At 41.1% G+C, this 26,638-nt stretch overlaps 1 protein-coding gene across 4 annotated transcripts in view; it reads right to left on the bottom strand.

Moving 5' to 3' along the window:
• LOC109624189 (cGMP-inhibited 3',5'-cyclic phosphodiesterase 3A) overlaps nt 1-26,638 on the bottom strand; it is a 78,175-nt gene that overhangs the window by 21,121 nt on the left and 30,416 nt on the right. For 2 of the 4 annotated variants that reach the window (XM_020078709.2, XM_069528556.1), the window contains exons 2-4: nt 18,863-18,913; nt 4,880-5,140; nt 2,541-2,698 (exon numbers count right to left, since the gene is read on the bottom strand). In XM_020078709.2, coding sequence (XP_019934268.2) covers nt 2,541-2,698; nt 4,880-5,140; nt 18,863-18,913 — 470 coding nt within the window. The remainder of the gene's footprint in view (nt 1-2,540; nt 2,699-4,879; nt 5,141-18,862; nt 18,914-26,638) is intronic. The other 2 variants (XM_069528557.1, XM_069528558.1) reach the window with 1 other exon arrangement.

Genomic DNA, 26,638 nt, shown 5'->3' with positions numbered 1-26,638 from the left:
TGAAGTACATGCATTGCTTATTTAACTGGCTACAACATAGTAAACTTTGGAAAAGCATATGTATATCAACTCAATACATTAAGACAATAACCTTCAATTAGTCGTCGACATACAACCTTTGTATAACTGATTAGACAGATGTACTACACGCCAAAACTTTCCAAACCTATCCACCAAAATTAGTTTCTAAATTAATCTGAGGCGGGAACTATTCCATGCAGCTGCAGCGTCACGCCTCATTTTACATGTAAAATACAACGTTTTACCAACTGCAACAAGATTCCAGGGGTTTGCAAAAAAGCGTGAGTTAGTTTGCTGACTCGTCCAGTGTATGAGCAAACTGATTACAATCTGAGCCCAGATGTTAAGTTTATCATGAAAAGTGATCCTTATTTACAGTTTGAAATATTTCACATGAATAAATGTATAATAAACTTAACATTTCACTAAATATTTCAGATTTTAACCTCTTAAAATCAGGCCCCTGCTTGAAAAAAATGTTAATCTCTGCAACTACGGGGTCTATATGAATGATTTTATATAAAAATAACAATTATGACATTTCTGAAGAGGTGTAAGCATTAGTATAGATGTGGTATATATAGATGCTAGGTCAGCGTAAATAATGATGGAACACAACATAAATGAAAGACAGAAAATCTGAAATTGTCTGAAAACTATATTCATATAATCTTGCAGCTGAGCACTACAAAGTTTTTCATCAGTAGAAAGTGTAGTATTTGAATCCGTGCAGGCAGTTTTCACCGTGTCTTTGAGTCAGACATCATGGTTTTCTTAATTTCTTCTGCACATTAATAATTAAGCTTCAGTTTAGAGGTCAGACTAATGTTCTTATGCAGTATTTAGAGAATAAAATTAACTACTAGATGCATACATTTACACAAACCTACATTACAAATACACCATGGACATATCTCTGCTGCTGCTTTGCCTCCATCAGTAGACTTTGTGCAGATGACACAGATTCATCAGGGGAGAAACAGAACGAGGTAGATGAAACACAAAGAGATTCTTTCTTGTTGAGGCGTACTTAATATTTTAAAGTCGGGGAGCATGTGCTGTCGAGCACCACTTGTGCATCTACGTCATAAAAACATTGCACGATAACTCATATTCAAGTACACGCAAACACATGCACAGCTGGAAGTTCTCAGGCTGAATCTCCATTTTCTACCACATTGAAATTCGTGAAAAAACATTATTTCCCTCGAGCTGTACGGAGATTATCAAAACATAAGGTCACAGTAATCAAATAGTAATTCTGCAGAAGACAGTCTCTGCACAGATCACAGTAAATTATGCTGAAATTATTCACTTAGTAATCATCACTTGGATAATAAATTTAAACTGTGTTTATTCAAGATTTATTGCATTAATGTGATTAACGGGCTAAGTAAAACAACAGCAGAAACAAACACAGCCTTTATTTTACTAGCTTTGCGGTAATATGTGGCTAACTACCTCTGCATCCATCAACAAAGTCCACCACACATATATTGTATGACGTGCACATGCACAAAGAAACCCATGAATACATGTTAACACTCATCCCTAAACACATAAACTGTAGCTGTCCCTGTCCTACAACACTGTTACTCCCCAAAAATGCACAAAAACTGTTATAAGACCTAAATACCATGCAGTTTCCATTATATCACATGCACACAGGTCAATATCCATGAAACTTTTATGTAGCCTGAGTTCTTTGCTATCTTCAGCACTAATGTGCTGAGAGTTTATATGTGTCTTAGTTATTCAGGTTAATGTGTTCGCCTGTGGGACATATTTCCATTCTGGCTCCCTTTGCACACATATCTTTTTCCTAACTGCTGTACCATTACTATTCACTCACACTGCTGTCTACAGCCACATACACTGCTGAGACCAAATCTCATAATCTTCAGAGTTACACGTCATTCTTCTTAGCAGTTGTACCACAGCCACGAACAACTCAAGTGCAAATTTGGCCATAATTAGTATAATGAAACTCAAAAATCTAGGGGTTTGCTTATAACATAGAAATTATACAGCAAGCATGGGACATCATTTTCTAAATGAACAACGTGAGCAAAAGTCAGGGTCTGATGACAAAGTGGGTGTCTGCTGGAATACAAAATAAGAGTGAGACCGAGGCACAGATCCAGGACTGGGCTCAGGGGGGCACTGGCCACTTGTAAAATCTGATTGGCCACTGAAGAGCCCCAGTCCTGTCAATAGTCTTTTTTTTATATAAACTAGTCACTTACTAACAATATACTAACAATAAAAAGGACAATTTGTAAAGAGTTTTTATTTCTGGGCTTTTCTGGGGAACACAATGAGCTTGAACCAGGAATATATTCAATGATGTGTGGCTTTGAATCAAAGCTATAGAGCTACCAGTAAAGACGGAATGACTTAAATGTGGAAATACTGTATCAGGAATTGTGCTGGCCCCTCTGTGTAAATTGTGGCCTCCGATTTAGAAAAATCCTACATCCACCATTGAGTGAGGTGTCAGTCAGTTATAGTTCGGCTACCTGCAGGTGAGTGTTTCATGGTAGGGTTTGATGCTGGCGCTGCGATCCCTACGGACAGGCCCAGGCTCTATGGTGGGCATGCCTGTGGCGGAGGTGGTGGTGGTCCACGTGGAAGAGATCCTCCTCAGAAGACCCGGGTGGAGACTTCGCCTCAGACGCTGCACACACAGACAGGAACATTTATGCACACACACCACTGAAAAATCCTTCTAATCACTGTAAAAGAAATTAATCTTATCTCCACCCACGATTAACTGCAGGAGTCAAAAAACATGTCTGTAATTGTATCTGCATTGATATAAAAGCTCTTAAAGACATCATTTATACTTCTTAGCCTGTCTCCAGTCAATTGGATCATCTAGATTAGTTGTTTTTCCTAAATCTGCCCGAGATGAAGCAAATGATGCAGGTGATATCACTTGGAAAATGTTTGTTCATTTTATTCAGAGAATCATTACTGCCACCATCATTGACTGGGGATATTGGCAGGCAGCTGTGCCAAGACTGATGCTCATGGTACATTATTACATCCAATTTCACGATTTGCATTGCACAGATACATTTCATCACTGGAATTCTGCAAGCGTGAGTCTATTTTGTCTGGTTCTCTGGGTCGCTTTCATTATTTGTCTTTTCTTAGCTTTCTCTGTGCGATTCCCAGCGGTCTGTGCCCTCACAGCAGCAGCAGCAGCAGCAGCAGCAGCAGCAGGAGAAGCTTGGCACAGCAGCGCTAAACATGGCAGCCTCTCTCTCTCTGTCTCTCTCTCCCTCTCTCGGCCCTCTGCAGGGTGACCTAGTAAAGATCGCCTTGGAATCCTGAATGAGCCCATTCACAGTGAGACGTCATACACTGCATACACTCACTCATACGGGGTGTTGGTAAGGTCACTTTAGGGGACATATCGCTGACTTGCACTCATCTTGGAGCCGTCATACATATACAAAGACAACACCCATGCACAATTGCTGCATATGATTACACACAGATGCAATTATGCACCACAAAATTGCATATATTCATAGACCAGGGTGTACAATGTGTTTTGCAGAGTATAATACTAAAATTGCATGAAATTATGGAATTAACTTTCTAATATGAAAGTGGAACAATGGTACTGTGGTGTGATTTTGTTCCATTCTTTAATGAAGGCCCTGCAGACACACACCAAACGACCACAATACAGAATCTTACACACACTGTTTCACCATCAGCGATTGCTTGAGAAAACCAGGTCATCCTCACAAAAAATACTGCTGATCCCTGCTGCTGTCAATGTGTGATTCAAGTTTATGACCTGACTCATTTCTACCACTGTTTAAATAAGAAAAGTGAGATCAGTCTAACCTCAAATGTTTTGCAAGTAGCTGAATCTCATTCATGTTTTTTAGATGTCCGTACAGCACGTGCTTCTGACGCAGTGGTATTTTTGCAGCACACAATAAATGCGTTTTGGGAAAGTGCTTGAAAGGCATCAGTATGCAACACGATGGACATCAAACTCTTAGCCAGCAGCCAGAAAAGCAAGCACAAGGGTTTTCATTCCTCCACTAACCGCCTTTGCTGCTCCTGCTATATTCTCCCCACAGCCAGTTAAGAGCCGAGGAAGCCGTCTCTGGGGAGTCGTAATGAGTGCAGGCTCACTGGCCCCTCTACGCAGTTTGTCTTAGCTACTTTTACAAAGTTCAGACGATGTAAAAAATACACCTGTCCAACGAGCGACGGCACAGCAGCCATCGTCCACACACCAGCCTCTGAGACAGCCAGGATGGGTATCTTCCTCAGGTAATAGTCTGACCCCATAATAGGGGTAAGGACCCCCTTTTTTTGAGGCTGAATCTTTGTAACCATATGAGAAATGTGTTCACCATCATGTTGCCTCTTCTCTTCTACTCAACTCACTCACACTCACACACACACACTGTGTCTGGCTCTGCACATCTGTCGTGTTGACACAGCTGTGGCTATATGAACAGTGCTCCGAGCAGTAGACGTGCTCTATTTTTCTTCACTCAACTCTATGAAATACGCTCCTTCATTTGATGCTAAAAGCTCTGAGAGCAGGAAACACTCATTAGCTGAAACATGGGCTAAAAGATTAACATGTGTGGGGAGTACTGTGTGGTGTATAAATCATTTAGCCTTATTAAGGTGGACCACATTTCCATCTAAGGATGATTTCAGCAGTTTCCAAATGCAATCATTCTGGGTCTGCGTCTCGACCACCTTTGATGAACAATTCTGACTTTTAATGTTGAGTTGAAATATCCGCACTTTCATCGGGGCTTCCAAGTGTCTTACCAGTAAAGTCACAACACTTGGCCTTCATTTATTTCTTTACCTTGTGGATGGATGTCTTCTCCCCTTTCTCCGGTCCCTCCTCTGAGTCGGAGCAGGTGTAGGCATCGCTGGGGTTGAGCAGGGGAGCAGGGCGTGGCCGGTGCAACGGCTGGAAGGTGAGCTGGGTGGTTAGCAGGTTGCTGACAGCCCGCAGTGAGGTGCAGGTGTTGGGGGGCAGTGAGGGGTCAGCCAGCAGGTCTGTGATTAGTCCATGAGCCTCTCCCATCACTGCTATGTCCACCATGACTGTGGTGCCTGAGGACTGCGGGGTGAGAGGAAAACAGAGAAACAAAGAAATAACAGTCACCGCTGCTGCAGCCATTGTGGGTAGTTGCTTATTAATGGCGGGGTATGATAGAAGCTGTGCACAGCTTCTGGGTGGAACGCATGAAGGACAGGTACATAAACTATTTCAGCAGGTCCCTTGTGAGAACGAAATGTGATTAACAGTGACATTGGCATAAGTTCTGCCATTTATCCTACAGAACAAAGTTATCTCTAGTTATACATTAGATTATGTTTTCGCATTAAGACTAACTGCATTATCTTTTGCCCTTACGGAAAGTACATTTTTATTGTACTTGAAGCAACACTATGGAACTTTCAGACTTTTTTAATAGCAGCTTTAAAATGTATTAGTTGGTTCACTGAAATCGGAAGAAATAAGGAGAATGGAGCCTTTTTCACTCCCACTCCTAACCCTGAACATCTGTGCTTGCTTTGTGCAACTATTGTGAGTGGATACAATCCTGTGAGAAGTTTGTGACTGACGCATCTTAAAGGAATAGTTCACCCAAAAATGAAAATTCATTATCTACTCACTACTATGCTGATTGAGGGGGTGTGTGAAGTGTTTGAGTTCACAAAGCAGTTTGGGAGTTTTGGGGGGAGAAAGCGTTGCAGCCACATCCAATAAAATTGAAGAACCAATTCTTCATATGTGAATAAACAACAGAAAAGATCATACAATGCCTCCATATTGCTCCTGTGGTGTCATCCAAGTGACCAGAAGCCCTAAATCGACCTGAAACTGCATAATTTACACCAGGTTTTTAGTCTAAATGTCCACTGTTGTGTTCCCCAGTTACTTCAATTATACTGGTTTTGGCTGCAACTCTGTTTACCCTGAAACTCTAAGTGTTTTGTGGACTCAGACACTTCACCCATCCCACCATCAGCATAGTGGTGAGTAGATAATCAGTGAATTATCATTTTTGGGAGAACTATCCCTTTAAGATGCCAGAATCAGGCCCAGCAAGTTGCTGAACTGTAAATCAGTTAAACAGACTTGGAGGTAATTAAAAAACAATGTTTTTTTCAGATAGTCAGAGAGAAAATCTTTAAAATAAGAAGAATTCTGAACAGAGTTTGGTGCATTTGTTACAGCTGTAGCTCATCTGGCTCAGGGAGCTGAGGATCAAGGGGAATATCCACTGTTCAGTTGCTTATCAGTGTAAGACGCAGTCAGAGCTGCGGTCAACACATTCACAGACTCTGTGTTACATGAAAACCACTTAATCACTCAGACATGGAGCCCAACAGCATAAATCACCATGTGTGGCTGCAGAGGGCGCTGTTGCTCAGTTAAAGTTACATAGTGTTGCTTTAAGTCATATGAACTTTATAAGGTGATAATATGCTAGCAGTGTGTAGGACTCATTGTGCTGCATCATGCAGCCAAAACACATAGAAATTTTGTTGAATTTAATTATACTTTAAATTTTTTATTTCTCTACAGAACTTTAAAAAAACAATACTATGGCTATGAAGTTTCAGCACTAATGGGGATTTTAACAGCAGCTCACAATGTTGCTTTTGCTGATGTCCAGTTATGAACAGGATGCATCAGTGCACCTCAACATCATTGTCAGATGTGCGTCACTCTGTGAACACACGAAACAACCAGAGGTTAGTGCGCTGCTTGAGTACATATTCATGTACAGATAACATAGTAAATAATATTAACACTGTTGGGGACAATTCTGTTTTAAAAAATAAATATTTTTATACTTTTCATATTTAGGTGATAATTAAGGTGATACTTCTAACAATTCTGAAATCAGGATTTTTAAGTGATTATTATTACTCTGCTCTATCGCTACATTTACCTTGGTAGAGAATCTGAATACTTCTTTCATCACTAGTCTTTGTGTACTCACAATAAATTATATCACAAGTGAAGCTGATGTAATAAAGAAAATAAACACTGCAACAGTTTGTATGCAAATATAATGTGAGATGCCAATTGCACAGCAATAAAAATTAAAATTCATGCAGAGCTTTGTCCCATGTTGATAGAGAATGTGTTATATGAGGACACTGGCAGTACACACAGCCATGAACAGAGCATCATCAACCAAGCAGCCACGAACGACAAGCAACAAACAAACCAACCAACTGATGAATCAACAAACAAACTAACCAATGCACCCACAGACAACTGAACCAATAAACAAACCAACAAACAAAACAACCAACCAACTAACCAACCAGGGTTGGATCTATCATCTGTCTGTTGATTACGATAAAAAGAGCAATTCTCAAGAGCAATTCCTGGAGGGGACCACCAAATGTACTGTGTATGGTCATCATTATCTTCGATGCCTCTGGCCCTATCCTCTGTGCTGGTGCTGGCAAAAGGGTCCTCATGATGTGCTGGGCCCCTGTCACCTGCCTCTCACTCTGGATCTGACCCTTCCACCACCCTCAATGACCCTGAACAGTCTGTCTCCTAGAAGTGGAATAATGTGCTCACAGTTCAACACAAAAACAAGACTAGTGTCTTTACAAGTCTAAACACGAGAGGGCTTTTACATCACATTTTGAGCTAATGTCTTATAGTAGAAAGTTATGAATTCCGCACACAAAACACTCATTTAAATACTGCTGCCTCTACCATGTTTGCACCTGTTATCATTTACGCAATTATTTTTTGTAGATCACCCACAACGTCCACCAACCAAATATGCAATCTGGTATAATGCACGCACAATTTAGCACTTTTTCTTTGGGATCTTAGTAGATCAGGCCCCTAGAAGATACAGCTGCAGGTTAAGTGTAAGATTCAAGTGTGTGGTAAAACAAACAAGGTTAAATGTAAATGTGTTAGTGGCAATAGACGTGGTCTCACCACAGCAGCCAGAGACAAACCATTCTGGCTTTAACATTTTATTCAGAGACCAGGTGCAAACAGAAACTTAGCGACAAACATAAATCCATTTATTTCTCCTGGTGTCCAGCTTTGCAGCTTGGTAAAGTCTCTTGTGTCGCTTGTGCTCTCACTCTGTGTGTCTCAGTCTCTCTCTCCTCGTGACTCAGCTCAGCTGCTGCCTTTTAAACCTGAGGATCAATCCACTAACAGCTCTCACCTGCACTGATTGATCCTCTGGTGCAGGTGAAGGTGCACCCAGCCCCCTCACCTCCACAGTGTTTTACTCTGTTGAGTGGTAGAATTAAAGCAACATGTCTGAAGGGTTGTTGGAGTGTGTGGGCTGTGCTTATGTTTGCAATGATATTGAGAGAGACAATTCTTCGAATAAGGCAGGGACCCCCTACCCCCCCGGGAAATCCGCCCCTTCAACCAACCAACCAACCATCCAACCAACCAACCAACCAACCAACCAACTAACAAAACAAAAACGAAAGAACCAACAAATGATCCAAGTAACAACCTAAGTAACCAACTACAGAACCAACAAACCTACTTACTCACTGGCAACAGTGTCAAAATCATAAAATGATAGACAGTTGAATTGTGACCTATATTATCACAAGATATAGATTTAATAATAGTGTGAGACTGAGATTCTGCAAAGTTTTTACAGTCATTTATCCTTGAGGTATCACAACAATTATACACACATGTGCAGAGTCTGAACCTTATATGACTCCTTTAAGCCTTTAAGAGGAAGTAAAATCATAAGGAGGAGCAGGGAGTGGTTCCTCACAGTAGGAGTTGTAGGAGTTGCACTCGCAGCTTTTAAAAATACCTCAACAACAACAACATCAGGCTGAAACATATTCAGCAGAGCTGCATATTACTTGATGCTTAATGAATGGACTCATTACCAATGTCTCAGCAAAGATCTGACCTTTGACTTCCTCGCTCCTGACCTCTGAGACGACCAACAGCCGGCGTCTGTTCCTGACTGTCTGCTCCGCAGTGGTGTGAGACGGCCTTGTTTTCACAGGGTAAAGTGAAAAGTTCACAACCCTCTCTTAATTGCTGGGCCTAGAGCAGCTGAACAACCACCAGATAAACACAGGTCAGTCTAAGCCAGTTGATTTATCTAATAAGCTGAAAACTTGCCCTTTTTCTTAAAAGAATGTTATCAGATTTTTCTCCTCCAATGTCCTATTCACTTTGACACCAGCTGCCAGGCACCCAGAATTATTCTGTTTACACTGGCTAAGTGGCAGAAGGTTGACCTGAACAACACGTGTTCGCTCCAAAAATGTGTGTTCAGCAGTGCGAGGACATTCCCCTACACATCAAATCTGACATGACCAGCATCGGGACCAAACTAATCTCTTTTAAAGACAAGAAGACATCCGGAGGGACATCTGATGGAACATTTCTGGACAGATGACTATTGTACTCCTGTCATCCCTCCCCTCCTCTTCATCTTCTGGTATACTTCTCCCTGCCCTCCTTCCTATACTCTGCTCTGATACCTGCTGTGAGGACTGAATGTAAACACCTGTCTCTCAGCTCATTTACACGCTGATTTAGGAGTTTGTTAAATGGGGGTTAAAGGAGAACATGGCTGCTGGAAAACATCTGTCTGGACAGAGACAGCAGTAATAGGTAGGGGCTACACAATATGGCCATAAATGATATCTAGAAAAAAATATTTATATCACTTGATGCCGATAATTTTCACGATAAGTGTCACATTATTATTTCTTTTAACTTTAAAGACTGACTTTTGCTCCTGTGAAAAGGTTGTGAAAAGATTTTGCAATTGCAATATCTGTACTGTTTTAATGCCCAGCCTTAGTCTGAGCATTTCTTGGTGCGTTTGTCCAGGTATTACTCATGTTGTGGGGACCTAAATCTGTTTACACATTATGGGGGACTTGTCTTCCTTTATTGGGACAAAAAACATGTCTCTAGGATATCAATGTAAGCAAATGTAATGTCCTCTGAAGGGAGTGTTTGTGTGTGTGTGTGTGTGTGTGTATATGCGTGCGTGTGTGTACACAAACATGCAAATCTTTAGCCTCTTACAACTTAACCCCTACTTCTCAAACAGCCAACTCATGAGCCAAGTAAAAATATTAGTGACATATACAGAGGTTGACACACAAATACACAGTCACACTGGCACATAAACAAATACAAAGGGGTATTATCCTGAGTGTGCAGCACAGAGACACACGTGTGCACCCAGATAAACACACTGTGCAAGCAGGATAAGCATTGCGTCACTAAGCTCAACTCACTCGGAATCTGAACTTATAAATGGGAAGGTAATGATGAATGTGTGCCCAAAACCTGACATGAAAAGTATAATGTGGTGGAACGTGCATGGGGAGCATTGGGGAGGTCAGCTCTGGGACACAGTGGAGCACATGCTTCCACTGAATTTGTCCTTTTAATGACCTGAAGTGCTGCCTGCTCCACCATACAAGCCGTTACCTTACAGAATATGTGTGCGTGTGGTGAGGAGCTGGAACTTCAAAGCTGGCGGCAGTGAAAGATAAAGAATCTAAAGTCCAGACCATCCCTGGCTCAGGTTTTTACGTAAGTTTATTTAGCTAAAGTCTTGGCTGGATGGGGCCGCCTGATGTTTCTAATCATACAACAATCTGCAATCTAGAACGTAAGAATCATCTGTGGTCATCCTGCAACACATCAAACTGAGACCAAATTACATAATATCATAAGGTTACATAAGCATTTCCTGTCAAGTTAGATGATCATTTTCATTCATCAGCCACGGCCACCTCTGTAAAAGCAGGCTTCATCTTCTGAGAGGTTAGATCTGGTATGAGCCCCACTCAGAGTCTGGGGAAGAACTCTGAGAAACCGCAGAAAAAAAGGGTTTTGGACGGATGTTATGATGTCGCGTTTCAAAAAAATCGTAATATATTTCTGAAGGTACCATAGTGATCTTTCCAATCTTGGACCCATTTGTAATGTCCAAATCAAGGTTTTTTAACCTTCCACTGAGGCTGTATATGCAGGTTTAATCACTTATTTTTAAATGGTTCCACAAGCATACGAGCCCTTTTTTACTGTTTCCACATTCATATAAACTATATAAAAACAATAATTCACATCTACGAGCTGTCAACGAGTGGCTGCCACTGGCTCACACTCCTCTCAGTAGAGATGTTTCTGAGATACGCACCCTTCGGAGTTGGTGTAGGATGCAGCCCCTCGGAGAGATGGGGAGTAATATACTTTATAGAAAAAGACGTCGTTCTTCTCTTTGATCATCAAAACAGCTTCCTCAGACTGAAAATGATTAATTGCTCCTCTGTTTCCAAGTGAGATGGATCAGTCTTTATAGGCAACTTACACACAGTCGATGGCCTCGACAACAGCTGGCAGCAGCAGGATGACAAGCTCTCCTTCAGCTAGATGAACACACTGGATGAGCTGTTCTCCAGCCTATTGCATTTACAATTTTATGTTTCATTTTGGATACGTGTGATTTTAATGATCTATGTTTTTGTCTGCTTTTGAATTCTGCTTTTGAATTCCTTCAATTTTTAGTGGGATCCAGGATCACAAGGTGGATCCAGGTATTTATTTACAACTTTATTTAACATATTTTAACATTTTCAATGATATCTCCAAAGTTACACAAAAAATCTGGCATATTTCGAGGACTGATATATTTATTATGTGCAATTTTCAGATACAATTCTGGATCTAGCTAATTCAAATGTGATTTTATAAGGGCACTGTCTGGCCCTGGCAGAGGTATCCACTCTCTCACCAGCATTCTTGATTATTAGATTATTATTACAATGTTGGAAAGAATAAAACTTTTTTGCCTTTTGGACAGTGAAAACTACTCTAAACTACTTTCCTGATCCAGAAACACAGAATATATTAAAGCTGAAGTCTGACGTTTTGAAAATATACTTTCTTGCAGCAAGTTAGATAAGAAAATACCTCTCGTACTCTCATGTCTCTATGGTAAATGTGAAGCTACTAACAGCAATCAGTTAGCTTAGCACAAAGAATGGAAACAGGGAAAAACAGCTAGTCTCACTCCATCCAAAAGTAACAAAATCCACCTCTCAGCATCTATAAATCTCACTAATGAACACATTTATCTTGTTTGTGAAAATTGGTAGCTCTAGCTATTGCCAACTACAAGAACTGGATCTACTTTCATCATTGTAAAAAAGTGATTTCTAACTACTCATCTAACTCTTCGCAAGAGAGCAAATAAGTGTATGCTTAAAAATGATACTCCTAATCCAGCCACTGTGACGGCACCTTCGGTCACAAAATCACCACAAATCTTCATGATATGTGATCACAAGGCTCCACTTTTGTTGCTACGTTTTATTAAACTGACTCCAAGTATCAATATGACTCCAGTTGACTCCACAGCAAACCAGTTCATATACCAAACCCTGCGTGATCATTTTGTTATGACATTTTACGATGAATAACAACAGTGTACATGATCAATGTTCTTACTGTTTGAACAGTACATCAATAGACTTGCCATAGATTAACACCAGAGCAGCAGTTCATGTAAACCCAAGCAAGGGCCAGTCAAAACAAACCAGCCATCACTCCTGAGGAGTGAAAAGCTGTTGGTCCACACAGGCTCTCTGTGCTCGAGGCCCTGCTCAGCTGTGTCTGTAGATTTAGTTACAGTAAGCAGAACCAAAAATGGACCAGATCATGTTTGTGCTGGGTTCATCTGGATACTGCACCAGATCAATGGAGATTTTAATATATTTGAAATAAACATTTATTATTTTAGTTTTTATCAATAACTAAATTAAACTACACCCATTTTTGAAGTGATATTAAATAAGTGTCAACAATGTAGATGGTGTAAATAAAGTCTGAACAGACTTCGTATTAAGTTGTGACCATAGACTATACATAAAGATGGACGTCACCTCTCCATTTCCTGCAGTGAAGCTAAAATATCCTGGATATGGGTGCTGCCATATTGTGCTTGAAATCATTTGGAATCTGCATATAGACTTTGGGATGGTGACATTAGTGTGGAAAGAACTAACTATGATAATAATTATGTTTGACATATACTTTTACTTTTTAATTTGTCCCGTCCTCTAACATGGAGAAGGTGGGGTTTATGCCCTACATGGCAGCCAAACACCTGGGGGCGAATGAGATGGTTTGGCTTCACTTTTGGGGAGCCATCATGTCATCCCTCTCAATAGTCTATGAAATCTCTCACACTTTTAACCCTCAAAAATAGCTTTGTAAACCAAAATCCATTTACACATTTTTGAAATTATATTTGTATTAATTCACAAGTTCATCCCAAAAAGAGAAAAATTCCTTTGACCCTTTTTGTTATTTTGTTGAGTAATCTTTCAAACACCTCTCAGATAAGATTTGCTGTATCTTGTAATGAAATAATCTTTGTACACAGTCCGGGAGGTGACTGATTTTGCTTTGAACATTAAACACATTTTCATTAATGTACTAAATCATTACATTTCATAGCAAGTGCAGAATTTACAGTTCTAATATAAAGCATCATTTTCTTTCAAATGTGATTGTTGGTGTTTCGGCTGTGGCCACATATTTCTTGGCCAATAACTCTGCAGGACAGATTAAGTGCATTTGATGCAACAAATAAAGCACTAATCCTTCTGTCTAATGACGATTATTAATGGCATACACAGAGAGGTCACATATTTGTGAATTCTGAGATGGTCCCTTACATGCACTTTTAACCCCTCGACTCCCCCATGTAAACATACAGTCCCAGAAGCCTCCAGTGGAAAGACAATATAGGGCTTCTTGAAATTGTGAAATGGTGAGAATATAATGTTTCCCAGAGGAGAGCCAGAGACCGGACAAATGCCTCAGGGGCCTACTAGAAAAGCAACTGTATTTGATTCTCTTAGTAAACACATTTCAATAATGTAAGCAGCTCTGGCTCTTCACAAACAGCTACACACAGTGTGGTGCTTACTTTGCAATTAACACCACACACAAAACTCTCAAACTCTGAGAAATGTAGGAAATTGCTGAGCAAGAAATTTGAGAACATATTAAGAAAAAAAATACTTATGTCCATCCATTATCTTTTTCTGAGGTTGATTTAATTTGCACTGAACTCTCAGCATCTTTGACCACACAGTTTTTTATTTCAGTGGCAGCATGGCTAGGGTAATGGCGCTGATTACATCTGTTCAGGTTAGTTGAAGAGGAGCCTGGGAGATGGCAATGTTGACGACTTGGAATAACAGAGCAGTGATACAGTGTGAATCACAGTAGAACGGTAACACTAAACTCCATTGAGACCTTCCTCTCTCTGAGCCTCAGCTGCTGCAGCCAAAACTACACCCAGCAGCACAACACCTCCCCCTTCTAAACCAACCCTCACCGCCACTGCACCACAACTCAACCTACAACCTACACACAACTCCTCCATCAGGGAAGACTGAGCCTGTGCTGCAGCCAGCTCCTCAGCTGCAGCCATGATACTATTACTAGCTATTACATATCTTATTAACAGAGGTGGGGTAGATGTTTGGGGTGGGTGGTGAGGGTAAAACAAAACCAAAAAAGAATAAGCGATTCATTAACTATTTACTGGGAAAAGTCAGGATGATTGACCCCTTCCCAACATGCAGCCATCTTGGAGAGACTTGACTTTCCTTCCACATGATGATTCCAGCAAAGGAGCCAACAAAGATTAAAATGTAACTTCACTCCTAAGTTTTGAGTGAAGCACAAGCACAAGCAAACACTCTCACACACACACACGCACACATGCACGCACACACACACAATTTAACTTGCTAGAGCTAAGTTGTCTTGGTTGTCTTGGACTCAAGAAGCAGCACACACACTTTTATATTAAGGGCCTCTCGCCTTCGGAGTTCTCTGACTGCCAAGATCACGATTTTCCAGAGCAGCTTGAACCATTGGCACAAGTCGTTGTCTCAGGCTACATCCATACTGCTTCACGATATCTTATGTTTTCATATCTCTGTCCACCCAAGGGTTTTATATTGGTTTTAATCCCCGTCCATACCTGACCATGCATATACACTGGATATTTGCTTGCAAGTCTACACATATTGCTCAAAGAATAGCTCATCTTCTCTGCATGTAGACAGTTGTATCTTACTAAAAGGCAAAATTGAACTGCACAATAGCTGTTAGCAAAACAAACAGGGTCAGCAACACTTATAATCAATCATCCATGTTGCGTTCTACATTGGGATTGAAGGCTAAAGAGGATAATGCTGGTTGTTTTCTTCAGGAAAAGGGTCATGTGATAGGAGCCTGACGAATCAGCAAAGACTACGTCATGACAGAAAAGACCCAATCAGCAAGCAGTTGTGAGTGTCTATGTCATCATTTCCTAACATGTCAGATTCTTCCTGTGAACTGGAGTTTTCTAACTAAAATGGGGCCAGCAGCACATTCCTAACTTCTCTGCTTTAGTGGCTCCAAAACTCCGGAATGTGAACGCCAGGCGTATTTCAAATGAAAATGTAGTAGTAAGGATGTAGCCTCAGTCAACATTTCTGACAGTGTGTGTATGAGAAAGCTATGGGGCAGAACAGGTGGACGACGTGATGGTTTAGTGGTTACGTTTCAACATAGATTTGAAAATAAACGCAGATATCCCAAACAGTTGATGTAAGCATTGGCCCTGAAAGGTCCAAGACACACTTTTTAAACACTGGGTGGCTTTATGAGCAATGTTTGACAAATAGAAATAAGATTTTTTTTTAAATTTAAAAGCAGCCCTAATGTATTTCATCAAAGAACATAAAATTTGATTTACAGCTTAAAAAAACACATTTATGTGTTTAGTATCTCTTTAAAAATGTTGAGAACACACTGGTAGAGGCAGGAGCAAGAACTGAAGAACAGAACAAACAAAAGAGATGCATGAGGTGAAACAGATGGTGCAACGAGTGAGCGATGATTTACTACACGATACAAGTGGTTAAACATAAATCCATCATCGGCACTGCAGCGGACGCAGTCATAAGTCTTTTAAAACATCTTGCAAACTGAATAGCTCCACTATAAATGAAACCCAGTTTCTCTCTCACGGAGTAATGGCATCAGCTCAGACGTGTTTTACTGTTCCATGTCATAAAAAGCAGGAGCTTGAAAATTGCGAAAATTGCAAAATGCTTCTGTATCATTTGTGGCAGATCCAATTATTTTCCCAGGCAGAGGACAAGCAAAAGTGCAGGTAGTTCAATGTTTTCATGCAGTTTCAGCCTTAAATTTAGTTTTGCCACAGGCCCCACTTTAATGAGAAAATACTCTTCTCCACTGTCATGATGGGACCAGCCAGAGAAAGGGCAGTGACTTCTTTCAACTCCCAAACCTGCTGAGGAAACGCTGATCTGGAGCGTTTGAAGTGCTCACAGAGATTTTATAAGAAATCTTTAACATGACTGCAATGTCACGGCTTGTCTGTCTGATAGACCACTCTTCCAGCCCTTCTGTAATTTAGAATAACACACAAGATCCGAGCCTACAAACACTCTTTTTTCTGATAATCTCCACGGGTAACGTTCCAAAACCAATGTGTTTTCAAGTCGAATACAAATATTTAAATAACTCTTTCCATACATAACTTAACTGTCAATCCCTAAACTGAAACATCCACCGCAAGCTTTGGACAGGGACAAGAAAAAAAAAGATGTGGTGTGGAAATTGAGCCTGCTAATGTGCACATGTTGGCTAACGCAACACAGAGGAGATCCATCAAGCGCTCTGGTCACTGGCTAAAGAGCAAAGTGTGAGATCTGCACGTACGAGGTGCCGTGGCAGAGGGAAGCACGACCAACCTCTCTGACTGTCGACCTGGTGGAGGGAAAATGGCCAGAAGATGCAAAGAGATGCCAACACAAGCCTCGAACTTCTTACATGTTGTGTCAGTCTCCGGACTATTACAAGTTTCCACTGATGGATGCGTAGCACCGGTCCAAATAAAAAAGACTGAATTGACCACTGAGTTTAAATGGCAGCTTGGGGAATGCATCAATCAGAAACTATGTGCTTTCATACTAACCCCACATAACAAATTGATTTTAGCCTTGGACAATATTTTTTAAAGGAATTTTTGCCTTTATTTTACAGTCCGTGGAGAGAGACGGGAAAGGAGGGAGAGTAGAGAGAGAGAGAAAGACAAAGAGAGAGAGATAGAGAGAGAGAAGGAAAGAGGGAGAGAGAAGGAGAGAGGGGATAAAATGCAGAAAAGGCCCAGGAGTCAAACACAGACTATACAGATAGTATATGGTACAGTCTTAGGCTATATCCATACTACCCAACTGAGTTTCTGTTCGAAAGCAGCGATATAAAACTAAAATGAACACTTTCTACATGAGCGTTTTGGGTCTGCATCTGTTTTAACCGTTTTATCAGGCGGGGTGGTACTGAGCCATCAGACCAGACCCAGGGACGCTGGGACAGCTCCACTGCCCTGGCCAGAGTGCACACAGTCCGAACACAGCAACACCAAGCCCGGGTCAGACACTCAAGGAGCCACAGTCGGAGTGGGACTCAATTTCAGCCGAGGAGTTTCATACCTCAGACCAGCCCACTGACGTATTATATCTGTCACTATTATATATACGCTTGGTGGTTTTGGTGGAGTTCTTTTCGTTTCAAATCAGAAAACAAACTGCCTGTGCTGCCTCTTCATTCAAATGATAAAAGGAATTGGCAAAATCCAGAGAAGGGGAGTTTTGGATTGCTTTTTGTTTTGTAACAAATCACAGATTTACATTTTTTTCGTTATATAGTTGTATATGAGTTACGAATTCTCCGATGACACCCAGACGTGGATGCCAGGCATGTCTGTAGCAGGGGTGATGCGTTTTCACGTGAAAAACACAGTAGTGTGGATGTAGCCTTAACTTGAAGAGCTTCTGGTGCTCCTCGAGCTATGGACAATCTGAATCTGGTTGTATGGCCATGTTTTTTTTCAGGTCTTTCAGGCATGTCTGCCGCTTTAGTGCCCACCCTGCAGGGTTCATGTTACACCTGACAACTATGGCTCCTCAAATGTTTGTCAATAACAATGGCGCCCCCTGTTGCATAGCTGCTGTAATCAGCTTTATTACTGCACCGTGCTAAACCCAACGATGCACAGTGTCGACTAGTGGTTTGACAGTCGCCTAGTCTCTGAAACCCCTACTGTACATTGTCAGCATAGACACACAGTCAATGATATCCTCCAAATAGGAGAACATGCAGCACAGAACACACACACACACAAACAGTGTATATGGCCATGACAATGCCAAGGGCATTGTTTGTTCTCCACATACTCCAGAGTCATGCTCTGTGGCTCTGTAGTGCTTCAATACATCAATTTCCAAACTGTGCACAGTGTGGCCCCCCAAAGATAGAAAAGGCGATATCAAGGATATAGCTGCATGTGTCTGTCCTCAACGAGCCGTGTGTCCTGTGCCAAGGCCTTCCAGTTTCTATTCCCTGGCCTTTAATGGCTTCTGCAGCGCCTCACAGCCAACTCACCAGACTGAGTCCTTTTCGCTAACGGAGAACAACAAGGACTCTGGTGGGAAGTGACACCTCTGGACATGCTGTTTAACCACGGCTAAAATGAATGGGTGAAAAGGCCCCATTAGTGGCAGGACTTTTTCTATTTGCGTCATTTATAAGGTGTGTGTAGGCGAGTGACAGAGATCAGGGAGCTGGTTCCTGCGTGTGTGTGTGTGTGTGCGTGTGTTTTCCTGTCAGCTGTTTATCATTATTGTTATTACTAGCGGGGTCTGTTTTTTTTCTCTGGACAGTGCTAACCTGTGATCCTCGGGAGCCTCTCTTGTGGTCCCAATCTGAGCGGGGAAGCATCTGTGAGAAAACAGAGACACAAACATGTTCAAACCGCAGTCCTGCACATCCTGTTTGTGTCCATACAACAGAGGCAACACCATCATGAAGCTATACACTGAGCATCAAAGGGGGAGGAGCAGGGGTGGTGATGCAAAGAGCTGAGGCAGTGTGGGGGAATGGAAATGCTTATAAATGCAAAAAAAACATCTTTTTGGTTTTGTCTGTTTTTTCCCCACTTTCCATTAAGCACAGACATCTAATGCAATTTCATGTTCAGGTTTGGTTTACTTCAGCTTCAATTCTCTGCCCGAGGGCCTGGTAGAGGCAGAATTTTTACGCTGCCTAATTATGAGCCACTGTGTCCTCCCACAGGCCTTTTAAACCTGTTTTCCACTTTCTTGGGGAGTCACTAAATGCATCGGCTCTGCACTGATTTTCAGTGAACACTTTGCAGGAGAGCCAAGTCAACATTACACCCTCCTCCTCTCCTGCCTCTGTTAGGGCTCTCTGCCCCAGAACTGGGGAGCCCGGCATGTCGCTGTGACAAATTGCTGCTGCACGCACTCAGGCAATCGGCTCTGGATAAGAGCCAAATTGATAATTCAGGTGTAATTTACTGAGTTGGTGGAGGTCACCGAGTTGTGTCACACTGAGTGAACACGTTAGGAAACCAGTGGGTTTCAGTCGTCTGGGTTATGGCCTGTGTCGACGTCAGAGTTGTTTGTGGAGGGTTTTCCCACAGTGCTGCTTCAGTCTAAATAAACACAATACTGGAGTCACTGCTCCTGTTGCCTTATTATAATAAAAAAATCAACTCTCGAGTTATCCACTCAGAGTCCTTTAGTCTCTTTTCTTTTATTTCGTAGTTTCACATTCCATCTTTTTATTGCTCCCCTCACCCCCTGGAATTTTTGGTGAGCAACACTTATTATTTATTTTGATTTATTATAAGTTTAGTCTATAACTGACCAGACACACTGGTAGTGATATGTGTACATTGTTAGTTGTTGTTTACCCTCTAGCTATATGTCTAACAAAACAGTTTAAGTTTCATGTGCTAAAGTTGTCTGGCTGCAATTCAGTGTAGTGCAAGTTAAACTTAAGCAAATTTCCCTGAAAACTTGAAGTAAAGTTTTCATGAGAAACCAAAATAAGATTGGCTCACGCTACATAGGCGGAACATGTTTGCTTCAACACTCTCAAAGTAGCTAAATGAGAGCTTCTCTTGGGAGTTTGAGGTCGGCTATTTCATTAATTCAGAAAAACAAGAGCAGTGTTTTTTCTCATGTGATTATAAACTCATTCCGTTAAAGCTTTGGTATTATTTCTGAACAGAACTCTCAAAATCTCAAACACTAATTTACAACAAACAACTCTCACAGCTGTCATCACATTTTGAGTCAAATAATATGAACATTTTGCTCAATCTTGAATTTTTTTTTTTATATCTGAGCACCAGTGACTCCAAACTGAGAGAAAACAGAGACAAAAATCTTTCATGTGAAACAATCAAACTGTTCAGACATTGATTGAAAGGCCTTAAGCGATGACTTTTACTGTAAATCGAGTTTGTATTCACAGCATTCCTGTGTTTTGAATTATTGCTGAGGACTCTTCAGTTTTTACATTTGACATATTTAGCGGGACAGGATACACATTCTGCTCTGTTGGCCACTTTGTGTAATAGTTATTGTGCACCTCATCCCTTGGTCAAGGTTCTGGCAACAATGGGTTGTGCTCCACAAAAATGTTCACCTTGACAATAAGCCAACAAGTTCACTTACGGAGCAATCACACACAATGCAGTGCACGCCCGTTAATAAAGTACAACCGCCTTCCCATAGTTTGACATTTAGGAGGTTGTAAAAAAAATGTAATATGAGGGGTTTGCCCTTTCATGACAAACAGCTTCATTCCCTCATCCTCCATTTTCTATCCTGAGCACCACAGCTATAGAGAGCCTGCAGTCTGTGTTCATCAGCATGATAATATCTGTGAGTCACTTTAAAGCTCTGTCAGGCGTGTGCGTACCTTCTCATGCATTACAACCACCATGCAAGATGGAATTGGAAGTCATCAAGCAATCATCTACATAAAAGGCTCATGTATGAGATGTAAATTATTGTAAATGATAGTATTAGCTAGGGAGTGAGATGTTTGGTCTTCTCCTGCATGTCTCTGATGGCAGGGCTTTGCTATTACAGTATAGGAGCTGGCAGTGGGCTCGTCCATGGTCGCAGAGGAGTCCTGTTCTATTACAAGGTTCTAGTATCAGTGAGGCTCTCCAGGCGCACACGCACATAAACAGCCTTTTGGTCTAACGGTCTTATGTAACCCAACCTTTCATCTGCATGCTCTGAGAGACAGACCCAGACTACATAGACGTCTACAAGGACCCTTTGATGAACAAAACAAAAAACCCTCACAAAATCAAAGCTGGGCATAAAATCTGAGTGGCGCAGATAGACTCTTGTACCGAGTGACTTTACAGGCGCAATGGAGTTAATCTCCTCTGAGAAATTGACAAAAAGCAACAAATACATGTGAATGATGTACTGCTCACTTACTGAATCAAACAGTGGTTGCAGTCTGGTGCCACTGTGACCAAATGTGTTTTTCTTTTGTTAATCCATGTGGGACAATCAGTAAACAAAATTTGAAAGTTTGGTTTCAGTGATTTCCAACTTCAAACCACCAGCGTTAGTTATAAACAAGAAATGGCAAACATCATTTTTTTCCAAGGTGGAAAAGCAACATCTTTCAAGAGGGTCGAAAAGACAAAGAAAGAGACAAGAATGTAAATCATAATGCTTACCTCTGCTAAAACCAACCAATCCGATTTCATTCATTCTATTTATTATTTCCTGAGAAATTGACAAAAATATGGGAGAATGCCACAACCATAAAATTACCAGTAAGGCTCATTTAACCGGATCCCCACTAAAATGCAATGGGTTCTTCTCTGGCCAATGCTCTATCCCATCAATCTGTCTCTCTTTCCGTCCATCTGTTCTGTCCGCTTATCCTTGAATGGCCACGTGGGGGTTAGCTGGAGCCAATCCCGGCTGACATTGGATAAGAGGTGGGGTACACCGTGGACAGGTCGCCAGTGTATCACAGGACCAAAAATGGTCACACATTTAAAAATAAATACTAGCTTATGTTGTATCAATCTCATTTACACACCAAAACTTTTGTCCCTCATTAAAGTTTTCAGAACAGGTTTGATTTGTTGCATTTTTTAACATCCGTCAAAGGCCTTCCAGACAGTTGATTGACTTGTTCAGGGTCAATCATCATACTAAACTGGACTACTGACACCCTGGAATTGACTTGGAAGCAATCAAGATAATTTTGTAGCACTTTGATCAGAGATGAAATTCTTCTTGTTCCCAACGGCTGATCAGGTTTGGATGGACCAACTGTTTTCTTTTTTTAAGAATTGAGAGGACCAAAAAAATCATCCTCACTGTTCCACACAATCTCCTATAGCAAACTTTCAGAACGAATAGAATAATAATATTGATCACACTCAGTGTGTGAGGTTTCTTTGCGTGACAATTCAAAGCGGATTTCAAAAAGCATACGAAAAAACGAAAAACATGGACTTGATGTGGAAAAAGTCTCCCATTAACCTAACCCCGATCTGGATGTCTTTGGACTGTGGCAGGAAGCCACACAGAGACAGGGAGAGGTAACAAATCTCAAAGATGCTAAAAATGTGTATATCACTGTCACACAAATATGACAATAGAGAGGAGGCTTTACATGTCCTGTCCAAGTCAGTTAAGCCTGTACATGCACTAATGATGAAGAACAAGAAAAACAAAAACAGAAGGTCTCGTTCAATCTTTATCACCATGTTTTGCTCCAGGAGGACTCAGAAGAGCCGTCTAAGATTCTCCTTAAAACATTTGACAGCTCACTGCCAATATTATGTCTGAAGAGGTAAAACCACACAAGAATGATTTCTTAGATATCTCCGGGTTTTTCATGGACAGCCTCCAGGCAGTATAACGCAGTGGAAGCAGTGAAGTTTCCAAATGGATTTGTTTTTGTCCTAAAGCTCCCAGTGCACCTACTGGGGAAAATAACAACTTTGTAGAAGTTATGCCCTTTGTTTCACCCTCTGCTAGATTCATGATGCTGCCCCGTAACTCAGAATAAGCCAGATGTAGTAGTGGCTCTCCATCACTCCATCAGCAGTACTTTACATGAGACTGAAACTAGTCTTCAGGAGCAGAAAAATGCGTTGTGCCTTTCAAAATGGAAGTATGTCTTTCAATCACAGAGCTACAGACACCAGAGGAACACGATACACTCTGTGAGGTCTGAGGCTTTTTTATGAGACTTTGGCTCCATTGTGAGTGTGTTATGGGGATTTACTGCACTTAAACCAGAGTGATGCCCTCAAGAGACAAACAGCAGAAGGAAGAGCTTGTGCTAGTTAGTAACATTAGTCAGTAGCAGCTGTAGGTTAACAGAAGGCACAGATCTTTCAACATAATACATCGGAAACTAGACAGGAGAGTGCATCTTTCCACCAAGCCCAAACGTTCCCTTTAATTTATCAAGCTGCACCAAATTGCACACACTCATAGATATCAGTTCCCTGCATATGCCAGATTTTTTTTACATCAAGACCCATGAGTTATTCCATTGGAAATCTTTGAAAATGTCCAAAAACACTCTCCCATGATGCTAAAAAAGTTATATAAAAAATAAAAAGAAATCCCAGATCTGGATTGCAACCAAAAATTATTGGATTCTTCCCCCACTCATACCACATCCTTCCACCAAGTTTCAATTTAATCAGCCCAGTATTTATTGTCTCTCAATCTCAAACCAACAAACGGACAGGGATGAAAAACATATCCTACTCGATGGTGGTAATGAGTAGTTAACACATCTCTACCAGTCTTCATGTGTCTATATTTACATACAAGATATGATGATTTTGGCATTGTCAATGGTAAGACTTGTATTTATAAATATATTTTTGGTCAGTAACTTAATAAATCAGATCTGAACGATGAATTTTTTCCATCACTATTTCTACCTGCTAGTTTTCACATATTCACATTCATGGCACGTGCTGGTACGAGTAACTCAGGTAGGCGATTGTAAGATATTATATAATGAAAATTTTGAAAAAAGACTCCCTTAGTTCTTTAAATGCCTATATATTTTGTTTATTTTATTTTATTTAAAACATTTTTCAAAGTAGCCCTTTGCTGAGCTACACCGTGGATTTAAATGGTCCGGATTTTGAGATATCCCTTTCTTTCTGCTTCCATTTTTGGTGCTCGCAGCACTAAAGAATCATATTTAAAAGGTTCAACCGCAACGTGCCTTTCCAGGAACAATGTCGTGGTTGCTGTGGATAACCCCAGACCTCACAGTTAACAGTTTGCTTTGGAACTATTTTCTACCTATGACGCCTTTACACAGTGAGGTCAAAGTGAGCTCTGGAATATCAGGAGCAACTGAGACAATGTTCCTGGAAAGAGATGTTGCTTTTTTAATGCTCTAAGTATCAAAAACAAAATTCCGTTCACCGTCATTGTACTGGCGCTGAGTCAAAACTCAGACAAATTAAAACAAGTGAAGAAATAAGTGACAGTTTGGATCAACTGAACCTCTGAATCAGTCTGTGTTAGCCAAAGAAAGAGAGAGTGTAAGAGTCAAAGTTGTTTTTAGTACAAAAGTTTCTATTGTGTTGCCTTGGACGTTGATTCATTATTATGATTACTGTAGGTTTGTTGCACTGGTCATTTAACTTCACACAAAAATTATGATGCTGACTCGTTGCAGCTATAACCTAATAAAGGCAGGATCTCACGAGGATAAAGTCAGAATTTAATGAGAAAAAAGCCATATTATTATGAGAATAAAGAAAAAAGATTTTCATGTAACCTCAGATTTTCCCCCAAACTTTACATCATACAGCTAAAACTCAAACTAGGAAAACTTCATTTTCGCTTCAAAACCAGGAAATGTGCCTTTGTTTGTTTGTTTTGTTTGAATGGGTTCATTTTTACAGTGTAGAGGGAATCACTTTTTGGTCAAAATGGAGAGCAGGAAAAATCATAAAGCTAAATAACGTGAAAAATACTGTACACAAAAGTAGGCTGGATAAAATGAAAATGTCAGACACACAAAGAAAGCAGCAAGCCAAAATATGCCCGCCCTCTGTAAATGTTCTCTCATGACTCTAAATAGAGGCGGCCAAGTAAACCCCCAGCCTTCCTTTCACCCAGAATGTTAAGAGGGCAGCAGTGTGGATGCCAGTGCGCAGCCATGCCCTGTCCACCACCATGGCTCCGAGCCACAACCCACTGCGAGCTGCCATGCCTCTGAGGTGCTGGGTAAACACCACGGTGTCAAAGCACAAACAAACTACTGGAATATGCTTGTTGTTTAACTTGCTGCAGCCAGTAACCAGTTGAGAACCACTTCCCTGCTTGTGTGAAGTGGTGGGAGCTACGACAGCAGCAGCAGTACCCATCAGTGAAGCTCCACCTCCACACAGATGAACCATGAAGCCTGGCACTGAGCTTGACCCACTGTCATCGACTTGCTTCAGAGCTCTCTCCTAAATCTGGCTGCAGAGGGAGCCGGAAACAGCCTCGCCCTACTATAGCTTGATAACTGCGAGCAGTGTTTCTTAATCATTGATTCGCGTTCCTTCTTTTTTTCTCCCGCTGTCTCCCGCGTCCTATTCTGTCCCTCATTATGGGTTTGATATGAGAGGAGTTGATGTGTGTCTACTTGGATCTTCGGTAGCTTTATTCACTCATACGCATGCTGGATTTGCCGGGACCTCAATTTGGTGTCCATTGAGGACACAGATTTCGAGAAGTCTCGACTGGCAGCTCTCCTGGTTCGGAGAAAACAGAAGCTGAACAGAGAGCAAGAACGTGGCTGGGTTAATTAAAGAACCAGAAGATCAGACTGCAGGTTTTCCAATCAGCTTGACCCCAGGGTTTTATGCTCCATCTATTCCGTCCAATTAAACCCACTATGCTCTTTCTCACTTACAGTTGGGTCTGCAAAGTCATGAATTCATACATATGCCTACTTGAGTCCACACACACTCACTCAGAGTCACACAGGGTCTCTGAAAATGTTCTCACTTATTCCACCTTTGTTCATTTATTACCCTCTGTCAAAGACGTTCTGACATCTGCAGAGCTCAACGTCCCTCAGACGCCCCTGCATCACTTTCACTCCAAAAGAAAGTAGGTCAGATTCTACTTAGTCTCACTTATGTGCAGGGCTTCAGAAATGACAGCAGCTTAGTGAGGACACCAATCGAATACCCTTGTACTCACTTTCATGGGCGTTAGAAATGCGGTAATCTCTACATTACTCCTCATGGCTTTTGAAAATGAGTTGTAATCTTAATTTGCACCTGCAGATGGAGGTATTCTCATGATCAGTGTCATACAGCTCCTTTTCTCTTGGGACCCTCTCTGGGAGACTTTGGAAAATAATTATGTTTATTTGCAGGATTCACCTACTGGATGATGAGAGAACTTTGTCGCACCAGTTGTAATACAATAAATATTCATCCAGTATAAATATTAGCATCAATTTCAACATGTCCTTTAAATGAACCCCCTGATGTACCTGCTGCTGTTGATCTATTTTTCACTTTAAAGTGTAGATGGATACAGGCCACCAAAGTAACAGATTATCTTCTGTTATTTTATTTATAGCTAAGATATTTTTAAATAAAGC

This window comes from Paralichthys olivaceus, chromosome 7 (genome assembly GCF_024713975.1).
Source record: "Paralichthys olivaceus isolate ysfri-2021 chromosome 7, ASM2471397v2, whole genome shotgun sequence".
Lineage (NCBI taxonomy): Eukaryota > Metazoa > Chordata > Actinopteri > Pleuronectiformes > Paralichthyidae > Paralichthys > Paralichthys olivaceus.
This window is presented reverse-complemented; position numbering and strand designations above follow the sequence as displayed.